Source organism: Nycticebus coucang, chromosome 6 (assembly GCF_027406575.1).
Source record: "Nycticebus coucang isolate mNycCou1 chromosome 6, mNycCou1.pri, whole genome shotgun sequence".
Classification (NCBI taxonomy): Eukaryota; Metazoa; Chordata; class Mammalia; order Primates; family Lorisidae; genus Nycticebus; species Nycticebus coucang.
Window position 1 is genome coordinate 109,494,656 of NC_069785.1, and position 17,630 is coordinate 109,512,285.

The window sequence follows — 17,630 nt, forward strand, 5'->3', positions numbered from 1 at the left end:
ACTAAATAGGAAATAAAAATGATAATATCATTGCTTTTTATCTTTGTCTTGCTAACTAAAATTTTTATAAAATTTGTAAAATTCGTGACTGTGACTGCACTGATTTAAATTTTTTTTGCATTTAAAGTAACCATTTTTGTAAACAATCTAGGGAAGCCACATCTGTGCATGCAGTTTGGATAAGTCCAGCCATTGAAGAAAAGATATTTTACATCTCACTCCTTTCTTGGCTATGCGCACCCTGGAAAAGGAAAGGTGACACAGTGAGATTTCAGATGGGCACTGCTCCCCAAACCTTTGCTACTGAAGTGGAGTGACACCTGTGGTGCGTGACTCAGCCACACAGAAATTTCTTGGCTTATGAACGTTACCATCCTTTAGGAAAATTTTCCATAAAACCAAATTTATTCACGCCAACATCAGTATTATGTTACAAACCTGAAAGCAAATTTAGCAATCATACCTGGTCTTTCCAGAGGTCATCGTTTGTACTTTCTATGAGATGTTTGACATGTATCTTCTGTCTGTGCAGTTTTGAAGCTACTCTGTAAGTGTGTACATTTGCGTATATAACATACACATACGTACTTACATACAATATACATATGTACGTATGTGTACATATTTACAGAAAATAAAAATGTATTTTCTTCCTTGCACTAAATATTAATTTTCTCCTTCTACATACACCTCCTCTTGAAGGGCTTGTAATTCAATTTAGTTTTTAAATAAATTATTTTGGCTAAACTTAAAACTTTGCAGCCATTATATTTAGTCACCTTTTCTGAATTGGATTTAACATCTAAATTTCCATACTTAAGAATTTTATCCATGGGATAAATTATCTACATCTTTAAGATTTTTTAAAGAAAAGCAAATATCCACACAGCATTTGTCAACCTTGATTTTATTATTTATAACAGTTTTCAATAACAATTGCAATAATTCCATTTCTGATGTTTAGAGAATCTTGAAGCCTTTCTTATAAATATAATTTCACTTTTGCTAAAAACAAATAATCCCCAAAAATGTTTCCTTACGCAAATTATAATTCATTGACTGACATTGAGACAAATATTTTTGTAAGCAAGTCCTAATGTAGGAGCTTTAGACAAAGAAGAATTACTTCCCTAAAATAGCAGAGAAGATGTACAACATCCGTTATGAACATTGTCTTAGCAAAGTCATAATCACTAAGTAAAGCATTTAAAGTGATTTCTGGGAAATATTCTCCCACAGAGCACAGTAGTTGATGATAAACATGGCCAGGTCACACTATTAAGGCAATCCTCTTAGCACTTGGGACTTCTTAAGGCTGCTTTGCAAAAAGGCCCCACAAATTCTCCTTAATGACCTGCTAGAATTCATGTTTTTATTATGTTGAAAAGATGTAGTGTTTCCTTCACCCATGAGAGCCCCCAAATTTTGTATTCATTCTCCCCATCGGCAGTGTTTGAAGAGATACTTGCAGAAAACTGGTCAGATTGAGGATGAGGGAACTGAGGAGGGGGAGGATGTTGAGGATTTGTTTTTTATTTGGACTGGACATGAATAAAAAGCAAAATGAGACAGACTGAAATAAACTGGGAGAACCAAGTCCCCACGAGAGCCCCCGTTCAGGAGGCGCCTGGCCTTGCTCCTCCTTTGTTCTTCCCACTTCCCTGGGTGTGACCTTGCCCTTTGTCCTGTGCCACAAGCATCACTAATCCTGAACCTCACCAATTGTTTATACCTCTGAATAGGCAAAAGTCTAACTAAATTTCCAATCAACATATCCAGGAGGTGGAAGGTTTTCCTAGCCTTTGTTGGTTTGTTTTTCAGGAAAATAAAGACCTGATGGGTCCCCCAGTATGAAGGGTTGTAGGGGGTGGGAATTAAAGGTGATATTAAATAAATATTTTACTCATTCTTGCTTCAGAAGCAGCAACATAGCACTTGTTAATATTTACCTCTTTTTATTTAGTGCTCTCTATGTGCCAGACACTATGAGGAGAAATAGAAAGGTTTTATCTGTAATGTTTACTCAAAACACCATGTAAAAAATTTCATTCACTAAAAATGCAGAAATGCCTTTCTTTAATCTTATTTCCTCTCTCATTAGATCATATGAAACTTTAATTGGTTGCATATATTTTGATGAACCAAATAACTTCAAAAGTATTTCAAAACGTAGGCTTAACTTCCACCTTTGACACTAGTTAGCTCTGTGAAATTGAACAGTTGGTTTAACATCCCTGAGTCTTCATTTTTCCACCCGCAAAATGGGAATTGCCCATTTAAGGTGTCAGTGTGAAAAATAAACAAAATGACAGAAAGACCCGAGCAGTCTGCCTGACAAAGAGGAGACACTACATAAGAACTATGATCACTCATTACTATATGTGCTTTATTATTTTCCTCCACACCTTACACTCACTTACCCTTATTATAAAGAATTTACAATGATTTTGATCTCAAAAGAACAAAGGGCACATTTTATTTACTTTAGTATACCTAGCTCCCAGCAAACTGCCTGGCACGCAGTGAGTGCTCAATAAATGTTTGATTAAATAATAAGCATGCAGCTCTTATTGCAGTAAATTATTCATCTATAAGAATTAGCTTATAATAACTATTTATAGCATATTTTAGTTATTAATAACATTTCAACAGCTCACCAGTTTTCATAACCACATTTACAAATTGCTAAATCCCTTATATTTGCACAATGTTTTCTGGAAGCTAATAAATAATTACCATTTATATAAAAAAGACACAGTTGTCTTAATTTTATGAGTAGAGGAAGTTTCTTTAACCAATCCCAAGCTTAGAATATTCATCAAATTCAAAACAGTAGGAGACTTCTGGATCATGTGTCCATGCCAATTGAAGGCAGAATTTAAGAAAATAATAAAAGAACCAATTCTGGACAATTTCCCTCTGTGAAGTTATTTAGGAGATCTATGAGAAAATAAAATCTCATATAATTTATATGTAAAAAAGGGGTTTTTAGGTTCTTACCTTTACAAAGTACCTAAAATCAGAATTAGCATAGACTACTTGTTATTTATACAAAGTAAATTATCTTCTCATCCAGAATTCCAAGAGCAAGTTCATGTTTCTCAATTACACATTTGCTGGGAAAAACAGAAGATTATTTTGAGAGATTGCTAATGAATGTCATAATACAGTTTATGCTGTGGCCGTAGGCAATGACTTGCTGTCTGCAGATAACTGGGGACACTGAGACCTCAGTAGGAATATTCCTCATGTCACACGTTCCCCAGGCCTACCTTCTGGTTGGTAGCTTTAGGTGCCATTTGTAAAATCAGGTGCTTTTTAGCTAATAGGTCTCTTTAATTCATGCCTTTATTAAAATGGTTTGATTTAGAGGTGTGTGTATGTGTGTCTGTCTGTAACTGAAAACTATCTAGTAGTTATTAGTCACCAACATTTAAAGCCAAAATACTGTGCAACATTACGAAAGCAATACTAATAATTCTTTATCTTATTTTTGATCTCACTTGCTTAGAAAAATAAATGGGTATATCATTTGAAGTGGAGGCTCATCACAATTGGAGGAAAATTATTAGCTTCCACTTGGGAGATATTTTGTAATACAATTAAAATTGATAGGGGCAGTGCCTGTGGCTCTCAGTAAGGCGCCGGCCCCATATACCTAGGGCAGCGGGTTCAAACCCGGCCCCGGCTGAACTGCAACCAAAAAATAGCCAGGCATTGTGGCGGGCGCCTGTAGTCCCAGCTGCTCGGGAGGCTGAGGCAGGAGAATCGCTTAAGCCCAGGAGTTGGAGGTTGCTGTGAGCTGTGTGAGGCCATGGGACTCTACCGAGGGCCATAAAGTGAGACTCTGTCTCTACAAAAAAAAAAAAAAAATTGATACAGCACAAACTATATTTAAAGCCAAAATGTTGGACAACATTAGGAAAGCAATGCAAATAACTATATAAGAATTTTAAAACCATTTATTTATCTTGTCTTTGAGTATTTGTGCTGCCACTGTCCACTCTGAGATTGGCATCTTGCTAAACATTAGAGGTTAAAGAAAAATGATGCCCGCATATGGCCCTTCCGTCAGGACATCCCAGGGTAATATGCCCGAGTAAGATGGAGAATATGGAGACTCACAGCACTGAATGAATCTTTTATTACATTAAGCTGATTACTAAACAGTTTTTAATTTTACAAGATATTTGAAAATACTAATTTCATAGCCAAAGAAGATATTTATGCTTCTCTAGACAATTCTTAACAGTTTTCCTGTCACCATCCCAGTACTAGGTATGTAATAATAATCACTTAATAGAAAATTAAAGATTTCACTTTTAGCATCCAACGTAAAGCCAGGTAATATCTTCTAAGCATATTCGCTCATGTTTCATTGTTGATTTCTAGCTATACAAAATCAGTATATGTACCAACACTTTTTGTTGTTTTTGACTCTTTCTATCAAATTCTGAGACTGGAAAGTTACATGAGGTTGTTCAAATCTTTTATAATTTCTCCTTTACAGTTCTGCTTCTCTCATTATAGGAATCCCCATATGTCATGTACAAGAAAAATCACGAAATGTTTGAAGGAAATGACAAGTATGAAGGCTACTGTGTAGATTTGGCATCTGAAATTGCAAAGCACATTGGGATCAAGTATAAAATTGCCATTGTCCCTGACGGGAAATATGGAGCAAGGGATGCGGACACCAAAATCTGGAATGGGATGGTGGGAGAGCTTGTGTATGGGGTAAGAAAATCAGTTTATTGAAGACTTTACTTATGTGAGTCTGACACTTCTTTTCACTTGGGTGCATGTCACTTTGCAAACATGTATTACTGGGTTTTTTTTTTTTCTTTTTTCAAATTTACAACTATGTTCAAAGGTCTTTGGATGTTTCTCTATTTCATTAATATTGAAATTCACAAACAGTGACAGAAACTGACACTTAATAACTACAAAATGGTAGCACCCTGTTGTTTGTGATCACTCACAAATATCTTTTCAGGACTTGGGAAGTGGTTACTACACTACGTTAGCATCTGTGAAATATTCATCAGTCATGTCTTCTTACAATTCTGCTGAACACAGGAAATTTGAAATGGATGCAGTGCCATCATTCTGTCATAGTAGATACACAAAAACATTAATGCTGTCATTTATTCCAAAGTGGACCTCCCACGGTATTGTGTGCCCTTTTCCTGGCACGCACTTGTGGTGATGAGCAAAATAGCATAGATGTTCCTGCCTGAATCAGGACAACATCATGATGGGTCTTTTCAGCTACCACCGCAAAGTGTCAAAATCAAACTGGCAGTTATCACATGCTGGTGATGGTAAAATACATCAAAAGCCCAGAAACCAACTCCTTAGCTCACAATAAGCTCTATTCATCAAGTAACCAATAAAAATAACACCTTCAAAGCATATTCTATCTGATTAATCCCCACGAGACCCCTCTGAAAATGAAGAATTACATAGAGAGTAATTGCTTCCCCAGAAAAGAGTAAAGACAAAAAGATTTAGAATGTAACTGAAGTCACAGGGGGACTCACTTTCTGAGCCCGAACTGCAGCTCAATAGTGTCTTGATTCTGCGTCTTACTTCTTTAGACCATGAAACAGGGAACATTCTTTGCACTGTACAGTGTAGTAGCTAAAACCTCAGCAGAAAGAGGAAATTGTTTGACATTATAAAGCAATTGGTTAGTTTTACATTGATGGGAAAGAATTGCTGACTGCTTAGGTGACCCTAAATGAGAAAAAGAAAATTCAGTTTAAAAAAAGCAAAATATATTTCACCACACAGTTCATTGACAGTTTCAAATTGAGCTTTAAATTCAAAAGTATTCCTAATGCATTTGCTCTTTGGTTAATATTTTAAACTTTTGATTTAGTAAGCAAATTTTAGATGTGAGCATTACCCAAGTTGTTAGAACTACAGTAATTCATTTCCTTCAGAAAACACTCTAGAGTATTTCATCTAAAAAAATCATTCTTGGATTAAGAATTAGTTATGGATTTCATAACTCACCTGAGTTATTTCTGGGGCATTTATTGCATATCCGTCTTCTAGAGTTCTTACCCACTGGGAAGCCTCATGTAAGTGTTCTGACCCCATTTTATTTAAGAGAAATTGTTTAAACAATGAAAACAAATAATATGAAGAGAATTACATAATCCACAAAAAATTATACCGGTAATATACCTGTCACTGTAACAAATAGTCTCAAAGTCACATAGTGCTCAGAGAAAAGATAACATAGTAGTTACTTTTTATCATCATATTCCTTAGTCAGCCCATCAGTGAATCTTAAAGGCCTCAATCTTTGACACTTGAACTGTCCACTTTCTCAAAAGGAATCCTCTTCCATGCCTCCTACTGTCCACAGACTTGGTACTTTCCATCTGGAGATCTGCACAGTCTGTACTTGCTTCTCAACTTCTTTTCCTTTCTTAACGGCTAACACATACATGAATGCCTGTTTCCAGGGCCCTAGATAAAACTTGGTCCATTCTCTTCTAGCATACAAATCCTACTAGACAGAAATTTTTTTTTTTAACTTTCGCTTTGGTACTATAATTGTTATGTCTGCAAAACATTCCAGTGTGACCCAACACACTGCCACAGGGAACCCAGAAGCTCAGGGCCTCTCTTATACCCTCAGGTCCTTTTCGCTGCTGCACCTGTGCACCCTCTGGTTTCCTGTGGTTTGCGTCTTCTCCTGGGCCCTGCCATACTTGTGTGTATATATTTTTTTTAATCCAAGGGAATAGTTCTCAAAGCACATTCTGTGGCCCCTTAGTACCATTTCTGTGGTGTGTAGGAAAATGCTGAATCATCAGCCTCACTCCAGCAATGCTTCAAATCCAAATCTCATTAAGCTCTTGCAGGAGATATTGCGAATCACTGACAGGCAATCAGACAAGGTGCATGGGGCATCCCCAGTGTTAGCAGATCAAGTTCACATGTATCCAGTCTCTTTGCTGACTCTTTTCAAACTCTCACCGATCTCAGACCTTTCAAAAGTGTGCTTTAGTGAACACTGCTGTGACCACCTTTCATCCAATGTTCGCCCTCTATTGCATTTAGTTTTCTGTGCAGGGAACACCTTCATTTTCCTTCATGTCTTTCCTTTAAGACCTCTTCCTTCCTCAGTGGTAACTTGCATAAATAAAAAGTTTGAGAAGATACTACATATAGAAAAATGTAGTATGTGAAAGGCGGCATTTCAAGTCAGTGAAAAAATACATTATTCACTTATTCCTGTTGAGACAACAGGACAATTACTTGGAAAAATTAACGGTTTTATAATGATTCATCATGGAATATGCCAAAAAATTATAGAGGGATCATAGGTGCTAGAATAAAATACGTACTTGTAATATTGATATGACAGTGATTTTTCTAAATCATGAAATTAAAGACTGACACAAAAAAGATAAGTTTATATGGCTACAACAAAATTAAAAACCTGTATATGACAAGAAACACCCTGAACCAAGTTAAAGAAACAAAACCATTAATGATTGGAAAAATATTTGCAATACATGTGGAAAATAAATGTTAATAATTTTAACATTATTTAATGTTAATAATAAATGTTTAAAAGTGATCACAAAATAGGAAGTCAAAAATGAACACTCAATATGAAAAACTGGGAGCAGATTATGACGGGTAAAACATAAAAGGTGAAAGTAGGTATTTGTTTTATAAGACAAATTCAAATTAATACAGTGCAATAAGAATCAAGATAAACAGGGCATCCCTGGGGGTTAGTGCTGAAGGTACACAGTGCTGCCGAGAGTAGAAATCTGCATCATCTCTCTGGAGAAAAGTTGGGCAAAAAGAAATCATGGGCTTTAAAAAGACCATTACCATCTAGAACAACAATTCCATTTCTAGAAATTTATCTTAATTAAGATATGCATGTGCAAGGACTAATCTTCAAAATTGTTCATAGCATCACTGTTTTATTTTTTTATTAAATCATAGCTGTGTACATTAATGCGATCATGGGGCACCATATGCTGGTTTTATGGACCGTTTGACACATTTTCATCACACTGGTTAACATAACCTTCCTGGCATTTTCTTAGTTATTGTGTTAAGACATTTATATTCCATATTTACTAAGTTTCGCATGTACCCTTGTAAGATGCACCACAGATGTAATCCCACCAATCACCCTCCCTCCGCCCACAGCATCACTGTTTTAAATTTGATAAAACTGGAAACAGATGTACACTGCCTAAGTTTCAAATAAATATATTATTGATAAAAAAACAACAACTGGAAATAGTATGTATGCATATCCCCCTCAAAGTAAGAAATTAATAGAGCAAATTTTGCATTTTTACGTGATAGAATATTTGCAACCATTAAAACATTTTTAATTTGTATGTTGAAATAGGAAAGTATTCACCATGTTCCTTTGAGAAAAGAAATTATATAACATAATGTTCTGTATTACCCCACTAAAAAAGTAAAAATATTATTCACAGAACAAAGTCTAATGGAACATATAGAAAGAAAAGACAAGAGGAGGTGATAAGAATAGAGATAACTTTTCAAAATGTACTACATCTTTTTTCTATACTAATTTTTCTATAGCTAGTATTATATCCACTTGTATAATAAAAGTTATGCAAATGATAATAACTATTATTAAGAGAAAATAATACCCTACCAGCAATGATTCTGGATTTTGTGTACAAGGTCAGACAATAAATTCTGGACCTCATCTTAGAAAAAGTGCTACTTACCTCACTGCTGAACATCACTATGGTCACCTTCAAAGTATATGCTCCCCTTGGGAAGCTGTGCATGAACACAGCTCCTAGTCCACCCTTCAAAGCAACCGGGGAACTCTCTCTAGAATGGCCATCAGCACTACCTTTCTATAGGGTCTGACAGTTAAGTTCACAGACTCATCCTAGAAAGAAGTGTCACATGCCTCATTGCTGAATGTCACTGTGGTCACCAGGTGGCCAAGGGGACTACTTCAAAGGTTACCGTAATGAGATTCAGCAAGGAGGTATGTAGTGCTTTTTCTAGAATGTAGTCTCATACTGAACTGCAGAGCTCCTTCCCCATCCTAACTTTCCAGTTGCCTTGTATCACTCCACTGGCTGGTGTATCAAACCAGGAGCCCAAGGATACAAAGGCGTGAACGTGGAGGTGGCTACGTCTATGTAAGAACATGTTTGTCTGAATTTGATTCTATTCTGATGTCTAACATTTTCCTAACACTTTAATAATACATAATCAAAACTCCATTTTATTTGTAGATTTTTAGATAGTTTACTTTTTATGCCATACATTATTTCATTTGATTTTAGAGATGGTGTGATTTAACAGAAATAGCCCAGGCCTAAATCCCAGTGCTTCCATGATGAGTGAAACTTCCCTCTGTAATCTCAGATTCATCGCCTATTAGACAATAATAGACACAGGTTGTTATGAGGGATAAATGAGAGCATTTAAAAAATTCAGACCAGCATGAGATACATCCCCCCAATAAATAACTCATTATTACCATATTAAGATTTTTCATAAATAATCACAATAACACAATGTGGTAAATGGGAGAAAAAAGTGTCCTCATTTTAGAGATTTAGAAACAAGCTCAGAACTGAAAATGGAGGCTGGTGTCTGATGCTCGTGGTATCTGAGAATTACATCTACTATTTTCCAAATTGTTTCTAAAAGTGAAAGTAGAAAACTAAAATCTGCGAATAGCAAGAAACAAATTGTCAATTTCCCAATTTTTGTGTGTGCACTGAGTTGGAAAATGTCGTCAAAGAGTTTTCTTTTATCATACAAACACAGACTTCATGATTGGTTTTTCATAGCTGGAAAGGAATTAAAAAGAAAGGATTGTTTGAAATTTGCAATTCATAATATTAAGAGATGGCCAAATAATGAATCAGTGGCAACCCTCCAAATAAAACAGTGAATGCTGTGACATAGCGACCTTCCTGGCCAAGAATGGCAGAAAGTGAGAGTCAGTCCTATGGAAAGACTGAAGCCTGTTCCTCAGCACTGTCCCAGGTCCTTAAAGACTATGGCAGTGATGTGAGTCAAGTTAGCTTTGCAGATCCACTCTTTCTGTCTCTTATCCTTTTTCCTAATTGCTAGCATGAGTAAAAATGTTTTGTGCAATTTAAGTAATATGAAAACAAATTATTCGTCTTTGTCTGTATTACCAGGCTTATTCAAATCTGGAATAAATGCACAGCTGGCTAGTTTTGAATGCCTGGCTCCAGCCTAATTGCTTCATGAAATCTGTGAACCTATGTGTTTCCCTGTGTCTTTTCTCTTGCAGAAAGCAGAGATTGCCATTGCCCCTCTGACGATCACTTTGGTACGAGAGGAGGTCATCGACTTCTCCAAGCCCTTCATGAGTCTGGGCATATCCATCATGATCAAAAAGCCTCAGAAGTCGAAGCCGGGCGTGTTTTCCTTCCTGGACCCTCTGGCCTATGAAATCTGGATGTGCATAGTCTTTGCCTACATTGGGGTCAGCGTGGTCTTATTCCTCGTTAGCAGGTTTAGCCCCTACGAGTGGCACACGGAAGAGCCAGAGGACGGAAAGGACGGGCCCAGCGACCAGCCCCCCAACGAGTTCGGCATCTTCAACAGCCTCTGGTTCTCCCTGGGCGCTTTTATGCAGCAAGGATGTGACATTTCACCCAGGTTAGTTCCAAACCTCTTAAGTTCGCCGATTTCTTAAGTTTTGGTAATTCTAAAAGTTGTGCAAAGTATTTTTCTACATGTTGTGTTCTTGGAGACAGAGCACTACTTGAAACAGAAAAAAAAACATGCAAGTCCCAAATTAACCTATGTATATCCGTAGCCAATTTCTTCCCAGTCAGCACAAAATGGGGATAGATCAAAAAGATTAGCTTTGTCATTACAAAGAAAACTGCACAACCTGTCAGAACTCTCAAAAATCATTTCATTAGTCCATAAGAGGGAAAAGAATGTTTTTATCAAACTTTCTTTCTGGGGAGTGAAACAGTATTTGCTGTGCTTGAGTGCAGGACAGCTGAGTTTTGTGTGTGGCTGTGAGTCCCATGGAATTCTTAGATTTAAATGATTGGCATCTGCTCCCTATTTTCCTCTCCCCTCGGCCCCTGGCCTCCACCATTCCACTTTTTGATTCCCTGTGTGTTTGACTATTTTGGATACCTCGTGTGACATTTGCCACTCGTACTTCACTCAGCTGATGTCCTCCGGGCCCGTCCATGTTTCTGCAGGTTGCAGCATTGCCTTTGTTTTTGAGACAAGAATATTCCACTATATGCACATTCCCCATTTTTCGTTGCTTATCAACAGTCACCAAGTTTCAGTTAAGCAAAATGCGTGAGCTCTCAGGATCTCCAGTGCAACACTGCACCTACAAGCGCACCTAATGACACTTTACTGTACACTTAAAAATGTTAAGAGGGCCGGTCTCATATTAAGTGTTCTTGTCACAAAAAAAAACAATTCTTTTAAGTGCTCAGGAAAAAGAAATCATCTAGGATTGAAATTTTTATCCAGTGTTTTGGCAGATGGAAACTGAAATCCAAATTGTAGAATACGTATTCATTTCCATTCTGTCTCCTTTTCAAAAACAATTTTTTTCTATTATTGCTATTGTTGCTCCTTTTCCAAAGTTAATGTTGGACTTGATTTTCATTCGGTGTAGCTTATCAGGGAGATTTCTGCCATGGAGTTACCCGAAACCCAAGTCAACGTAGTAGATACCAGCTGTAAATTGTCTTACATAATGATGCATCAATAAGCCAAGCAGTGGGCCAGTGGGCCACGAGCCAGAAATGCAAACAAGCGAGTTTTATGGGATGTTTCTCAATACCTGTGAAGTGATGGCTGCTTTCCTTTGAATACCTCTAAGGCATCACTTAGTTACTATCTTCTTTTGCAAGAAAAACACCTGATTTCTCTCATAAAGCTGTTCTGGGCATGGTTCATCCTCCATTCCGTTCAGAAATGAGGTATCAAACAAACAAAAAACCTCAACTATAGTTACTTTGAGACCAATGTGAGACCCTCATCTGGTCCAGCCTCACCCTGGCCTGTGCCACCCCCATCCTGCGGACGTTCTCTCCTTCAATCTCAGATTGGTATCTCCCAACTTTTCCCAAATCCAAGGCCCCCCCTCATTGTTCAGATAAGTTGCCATTTTTCTACCAATAAGAGAGAAACACTGCAGCTACAGATAAAACCAACCATGAAGTTGTATTTTATCTCACTGAACTTAAGTAAATATTCTCCTTTTCTGTCTGAAGGAAACAGATTAAGTTCCACATTTCTGCTGTTTTCTTAAACAGTAATAAGAAAGTGATTCCAATATTTTTAGCAGCATGTACAAATGAAATACAGCACAAAAAAGTCAAAGTATACAGCAATACTAGAATCATTCTTGAGCAGACTATCAGAAAATAAAATAATACTTGGAATTGTTATCTTAAAAAATGCATTATGAATTATGGTACTTTTCTTTTTTATGTTGATTAGAGAAAGGAAAAGATAAATTATCTTATCCGTGTTTAGATCTCTCTCAGGTCGGATCGTTGGAGGTGTTTGGTGGTTCTTCACACTCATCATAATATCATCTTACACTGCCAACCTCGCCGCGTTCCTGACGGTGGAGCGAATGGTCTCCCCAATAGAGAGTGCGGAAGACCTGGCCAAACAAACAGAAATTGCCTATGGAACGCTGGATTCAGGCTCGACAAAAGAATTCTTCAGAGTAAGTCCAGGAAAAAACTAACAATTAAATATTCATAATTCTGAGATTCAGGCAGTTTTTCCAACAATTATATTACAGGCTTTTGCTATTACAGGTTTTACAAACACAATGGTAAAAACTATGTTTAACAGTAATACTTCTACTTGGATTTTATATCGCATTAATTTGCAAAAGTCATATTCATTCACATTTCAAGAAGAACCCATCCTAAAGAATAGTAACAGAAAAGGTAATGGAAACAACTTTGTAACATAATTTATCTAAAACACTCCAGCATGATAATATTGGACTTGGTGAGATTGGATTTATGTATGATTTTGAGCTGAAAATGAAAGCAAGCTGTGCTTATAAAGAACACATTTAACTTGCCGAATTTAAAACCCAAAACCTTAATTGTATCTTATACTACTTATATTATTCTGAAATCTATTCTATAAACATGAAACTTCACAGGAACATAACTTGTTTTTTCAAAATATAATAATAGCAAGAACTATTCACTTATAGGTTCCTCAGTTAAGACATTGTAAGGTGTTTAATTTGTGATAATTTCTCTGCTTTACTGATAAAAAATTTTTAACTGGTATGATTACGTGTATCATACCAGTTAAAAATTTTGACTTTCCGTCAGGATAGCAGATTTTCTTTTTAGTTTTTTGTTTAAAGACTAGACTATTTAACAATATAGGAGAATATATTTGATTATGTCTTAAGCTTTTGTGTAAAAGTAATAATACGTCTATATTCATGCTTATATGTTATATATTTGAGGGATTATATTTTAATTTTAAAAATATTTATTTATAATTCTCACTCAGCTTGAAAATTAAAAACAATAAAATGTGCTATCCCTTTATCCAGCTCTCATGCACCTGAAATTCAGTAAGATATTTATCTTTTATTAAAAAGATTTGATTATACTATCCTAATATACTCCAGATGTGTACATAATACTAAATCAAGCACAAATTACTCAAAAACTCAGTCAAATGCATCCTTGGGCCTTATTTAAAAAGAAACCAGACAATGAACAATGTATTTGTCAACAATTTGGAGTGTTAATTAATATAAAATTTATAATGTAATTATAAAGTATGTGTGCATTTTCTTAAAACTGTAATTTTAAGAAAAATGTAGCCATGATAATAAATTATACTACCAATATTCTATCAATAAATTTAACTAAGCAAGCTTTTATTAAACTTACTGAGCACATCCCTGTTTCTAAAGGGTGATAATGGAAACGTTCCTGCTCTAATGCCTTTTAGCATAATTTCAGTACCTAGCTAGAAGTCTATAAATTGGTAACTGCTTCTATCCAAAAGTAAGTGGGTAAATTCATTGGGTTTTGCCTAGCAACCCTTATGGACAAGTTTGTGGTATCACTTGCACTTTATTGAACGTGACAGTAATTGTCATTTAATGAAGAAAATATTTGCTGGCTCCTCATTCTGCCTTGAGTGATAAAGGAAAAAAGAAATGTCATATTGATTCCTTGGAGAAATTTTTAAAATAGCTCACTGTAAATCTCATTAGCATCAAGCACACTGCAAGTGTATTTTTCTAATCCTTTTAAAGTTTTTTTTAAAGCTCAAATTCAAAGAACTAGTAAGGTAGATATGAGACTATATTAATGAGGAGTATAAGAATGAGGAAAGCTGCTCCCTTAGATTCACAGAGTCTCCACATGAGCTGTGCAGCCACCGTGCCTTGTTCCTTTCTCTCCCACCCAACTTCAGTTTTAAAATTGGAAGATTTTTATAATATAGGTATTTATTGTTGCAGAACATTCTGAATTCTAATGGGACAAGAAAGTAATTTCCCCTGACAGCACATTACCAGGAGTGCACAGATTTGACTCTCTGATAGAAATCTCATTCATTTCCTATCCTACCTGCCTCCTCCTATCCATTACATAAGGACTTGGTTTAAAGAAACCATTTGTCTGATGGGTTGAGGAAACTGGAACGTGAAGGGTATTTTTGTACCTGTCAAAACATGTTCTCCTAGGAACATGGTAGTAATGGCACTTCTATCAGCTCCACTAAGTTGCCTCAGGCAGTGACCTGTACTCGGCACTTCAAAAAGGTGTTGTAGTAATAATCAACTGGAAAAGTTACATCTGCATTCAGCTGTTGGGTTGGCTTTGCATCATCATGAAACTTGAAACGCTTCATGATCTGCGTGCCATGTGAAGCCTGAACTTGGAGGCATATACAGGGTCTGTACTTGTCACTTTAATGACAGCCTCACTGTTTAGATGTTTTGTCCCGTGCCTGGTCCACTCGTCCATGAATTCGTGGGATCTGCACCCGTGATGCTGATTACTATCTCAAGGTTTATAATATTACCAAATAAGGCACTGCTGAGTTCTCACTAGGACATTGATCTTGCTGCATAAGCTACTAGAAAGGGGAAATAATTCACCTGACAGTAATAGAAACATTAACAATAATGCAGGACATTTGGACGTAGTTTCTGTGAAAACATAAATGCTAGAGTGCCTGCTTGTTGGGAAATTAAAGGGGCAGCACATTTTAAATGAGAGAGTTTCCCATGCATTGATTTTCATAATGAAGATGAAACAAACAGATCTGAGAATAATTTTCTAATTTCAAAAAATAATGACTTTTATGTTATCTTTTTAGTTCTCGCACCTGATTTTTAAGTAGATACAACAGTTAGAGGTTTTAGGGACTACAGTTGATTCAGGTACACACTGAAATTGCTGGGTCCACAGAAACTCCCTCTTGCCAGCCTGTCTCAACAGACCTGTGAGTCCTCCCATTGCCCTCACTCCCTCGCAGTTGCCAGCCTGTCTCACCAGACCCGTGAATCCTCGCTTTGCCCTCACTCCCTCCCAGTTGCCAGCCTGTCTCACCAGACCTGTGAATCCTCGCTTTGCCCTCACTCCCTCCCAGTTGCCAGCCTGTCTCACCAGACCTGTGAATCCTCGCTTTGCCCTCACTCCCTCCCAGTTGCCAGCCTGTCTCACCAGACCTGTGAATCCTCCCTTTGCCCTCACTCCCTCGCAGTTGCCAGCCTGTCTCACCAGACCTGTGAATCCTCGCTTTGCCCTCACTCCCTCCCAGTTGCCAGCCTGTCTCACCAGACCTGTGAATCCTCGCTTTGCCCTCACTCCCTCCCAGTTGCCAGCCTGTCTCACCAGACCTGTGAATCCTCGCTTTGCCCTCACTCCCTCATAGTTGCCAGCCTGTCTCACCAGACCTATGAATCCTCCCTTTGCCTTCACTCCCTCCCAGTTGCTTCCTTGAAGTCACAGATCAGGTGCAGAGTCATTATTTCCAGTCCTTTGCCTTATGTTCTCTCTCATCCCTTCACCATGGCTAGTAATCTTATCTAAGCTACAGCCCTTTATCAGAATCAGTATTTCTAAACATTAAGAGGGTAACAAATCAGGCTAATTTGTTCCCTGAAAATACTTGCTTTTGTCTTACCTCTATTTTGTCTGTATTTTACGATTTCTATTGTATCTAAACCCTCCTAAATTTAGCATTACTACTCTATATATTCCTCTTTCAGATTTTAAAGGGACTAATGCACCTCTTTTTACATTTAAGTATACGTAATTCAATATTTTAAACAAATGCAGCAGTAATTTTCCTCACATTAATATTATAGGCATTGACTATTAAAAAAAACAGTGGCCTAACATACTTCATATTTTATAAAGGAATAATTTAATATTATACTTCATTCTATAGTTAAACGATTTTTATAGGCACCAAGAGCTAAAAATACTCTTTTCCATTTTGCTATGTTGATTTTATGTAACTATCCTGTTCCTTAATAAACTACTTACTTGTAATAGGAAAATTAGCAAGTAATTTGCCTGTTTCTCATATCCTTAAAATTTTTCAAAAACTATTGAATTAAAACACTATTCACATTGATTTTATTTCTTCTGTTTTCAATGTAGTGAAGTATATAATGTGGAGCTCTGCAAATTCTCAAATCAAATCATACAGATATTTAAAAATGGCTGTACGTTCAAAGGATATTGTTTACTAACACTTCTCTAAATTTGAAATTATCAGAAGATATATTTAAGGAAAATCTATACCAAGTGATGCAGAGATTTTCTCCTTTTTTAGAACTCACTGTCTAGTGGCAGAGTTAGTTCTCTAGAGCAGAGCTCCGCTGGAGAGATGGAGTGAACAAGGCCGGTGTGGGGTTCCCAGTTGGCAGATCTGAATGCAAGGATGTGTCTGTCCTGGTCCTATGTTCATAAATGGAATAACTTAGATTTATTACATCTGAACTGAAGAATTGGTGTTCAATTTTCTAATGAGATTTCTACAACTGGAAATAAATTGCCATTACATAGAAACACACATCACGATCTATACATCATGCGATACTTTTTCAAGTGTCAATACCATAAAAACATTTCATTAGGATACCACAGGGTGTCCATTTCCCACCTTGATATTAATCAACATTTGAATACACATTGCCATGAATAACTTTTTCTTTGTTGTTCAAGTGTGTCAACCATGTGGTTTATTAATTAGGTTTATTGGTTACTAATTTCTCATCTTACAGAACCAAAGTTTTGAATAATACTTTTGTCAGTTTCTTTGCACAACACTTGAAAAATTTTTTTGTCCAAATAGATGTACTCTTATACATGTAAGAGTATGTATAAGACTTGCTATTCAAGTCATTTTACTGTTTACGGAAAAAGTGCTTCTTATTGAATTTTATGTTCTGGTAAACAAAGGAAGCTCAATGCAAATAGATGTACAGGCTACTTGGGATTTGGTCTTGCACACAGACCTAAGTCTGAATGGCCTCTCCATTACCTTTCATTAGGATCCAGATACAAAATTTGTGCACCTTGTTATTTAACAAATACAAT

General features: G+C 36.5%; 1 protein-coding gene across 7 annotated transcripts in view; it reads left to right on the forward strand.

Annotated features, from left to right (window-relative positions):
- GRIA4 (glutamate ionotropic receptor AMPA type subunit 4) overlaps positions 1-17,630 on the forward strand; it is a 441,346-nt gene that overhangs the window by 380,824 nt on the left and 42,892 nt on the right. For all 7 annotated transcript variants that reach the window (XM_053594958.1, XM_053594959.1, XM_053594956.1 and 4 more), the window contains 3 exons: positions 4,531-4,737; positions 10,316-10,686; positions 12,550-12,748. In XM_053594958.1, the coding sequence (XP_053450933.1) occupies positions 4,531-4,737; positions 10,316-10,686; positions 12,550-12,748 (777 nt within the window). The remainder of the gene's footprint in view (positions 1-4,530; positions 4,738-10,315; positions 10,687-12,549; positions 12,749-17,630) is intronic.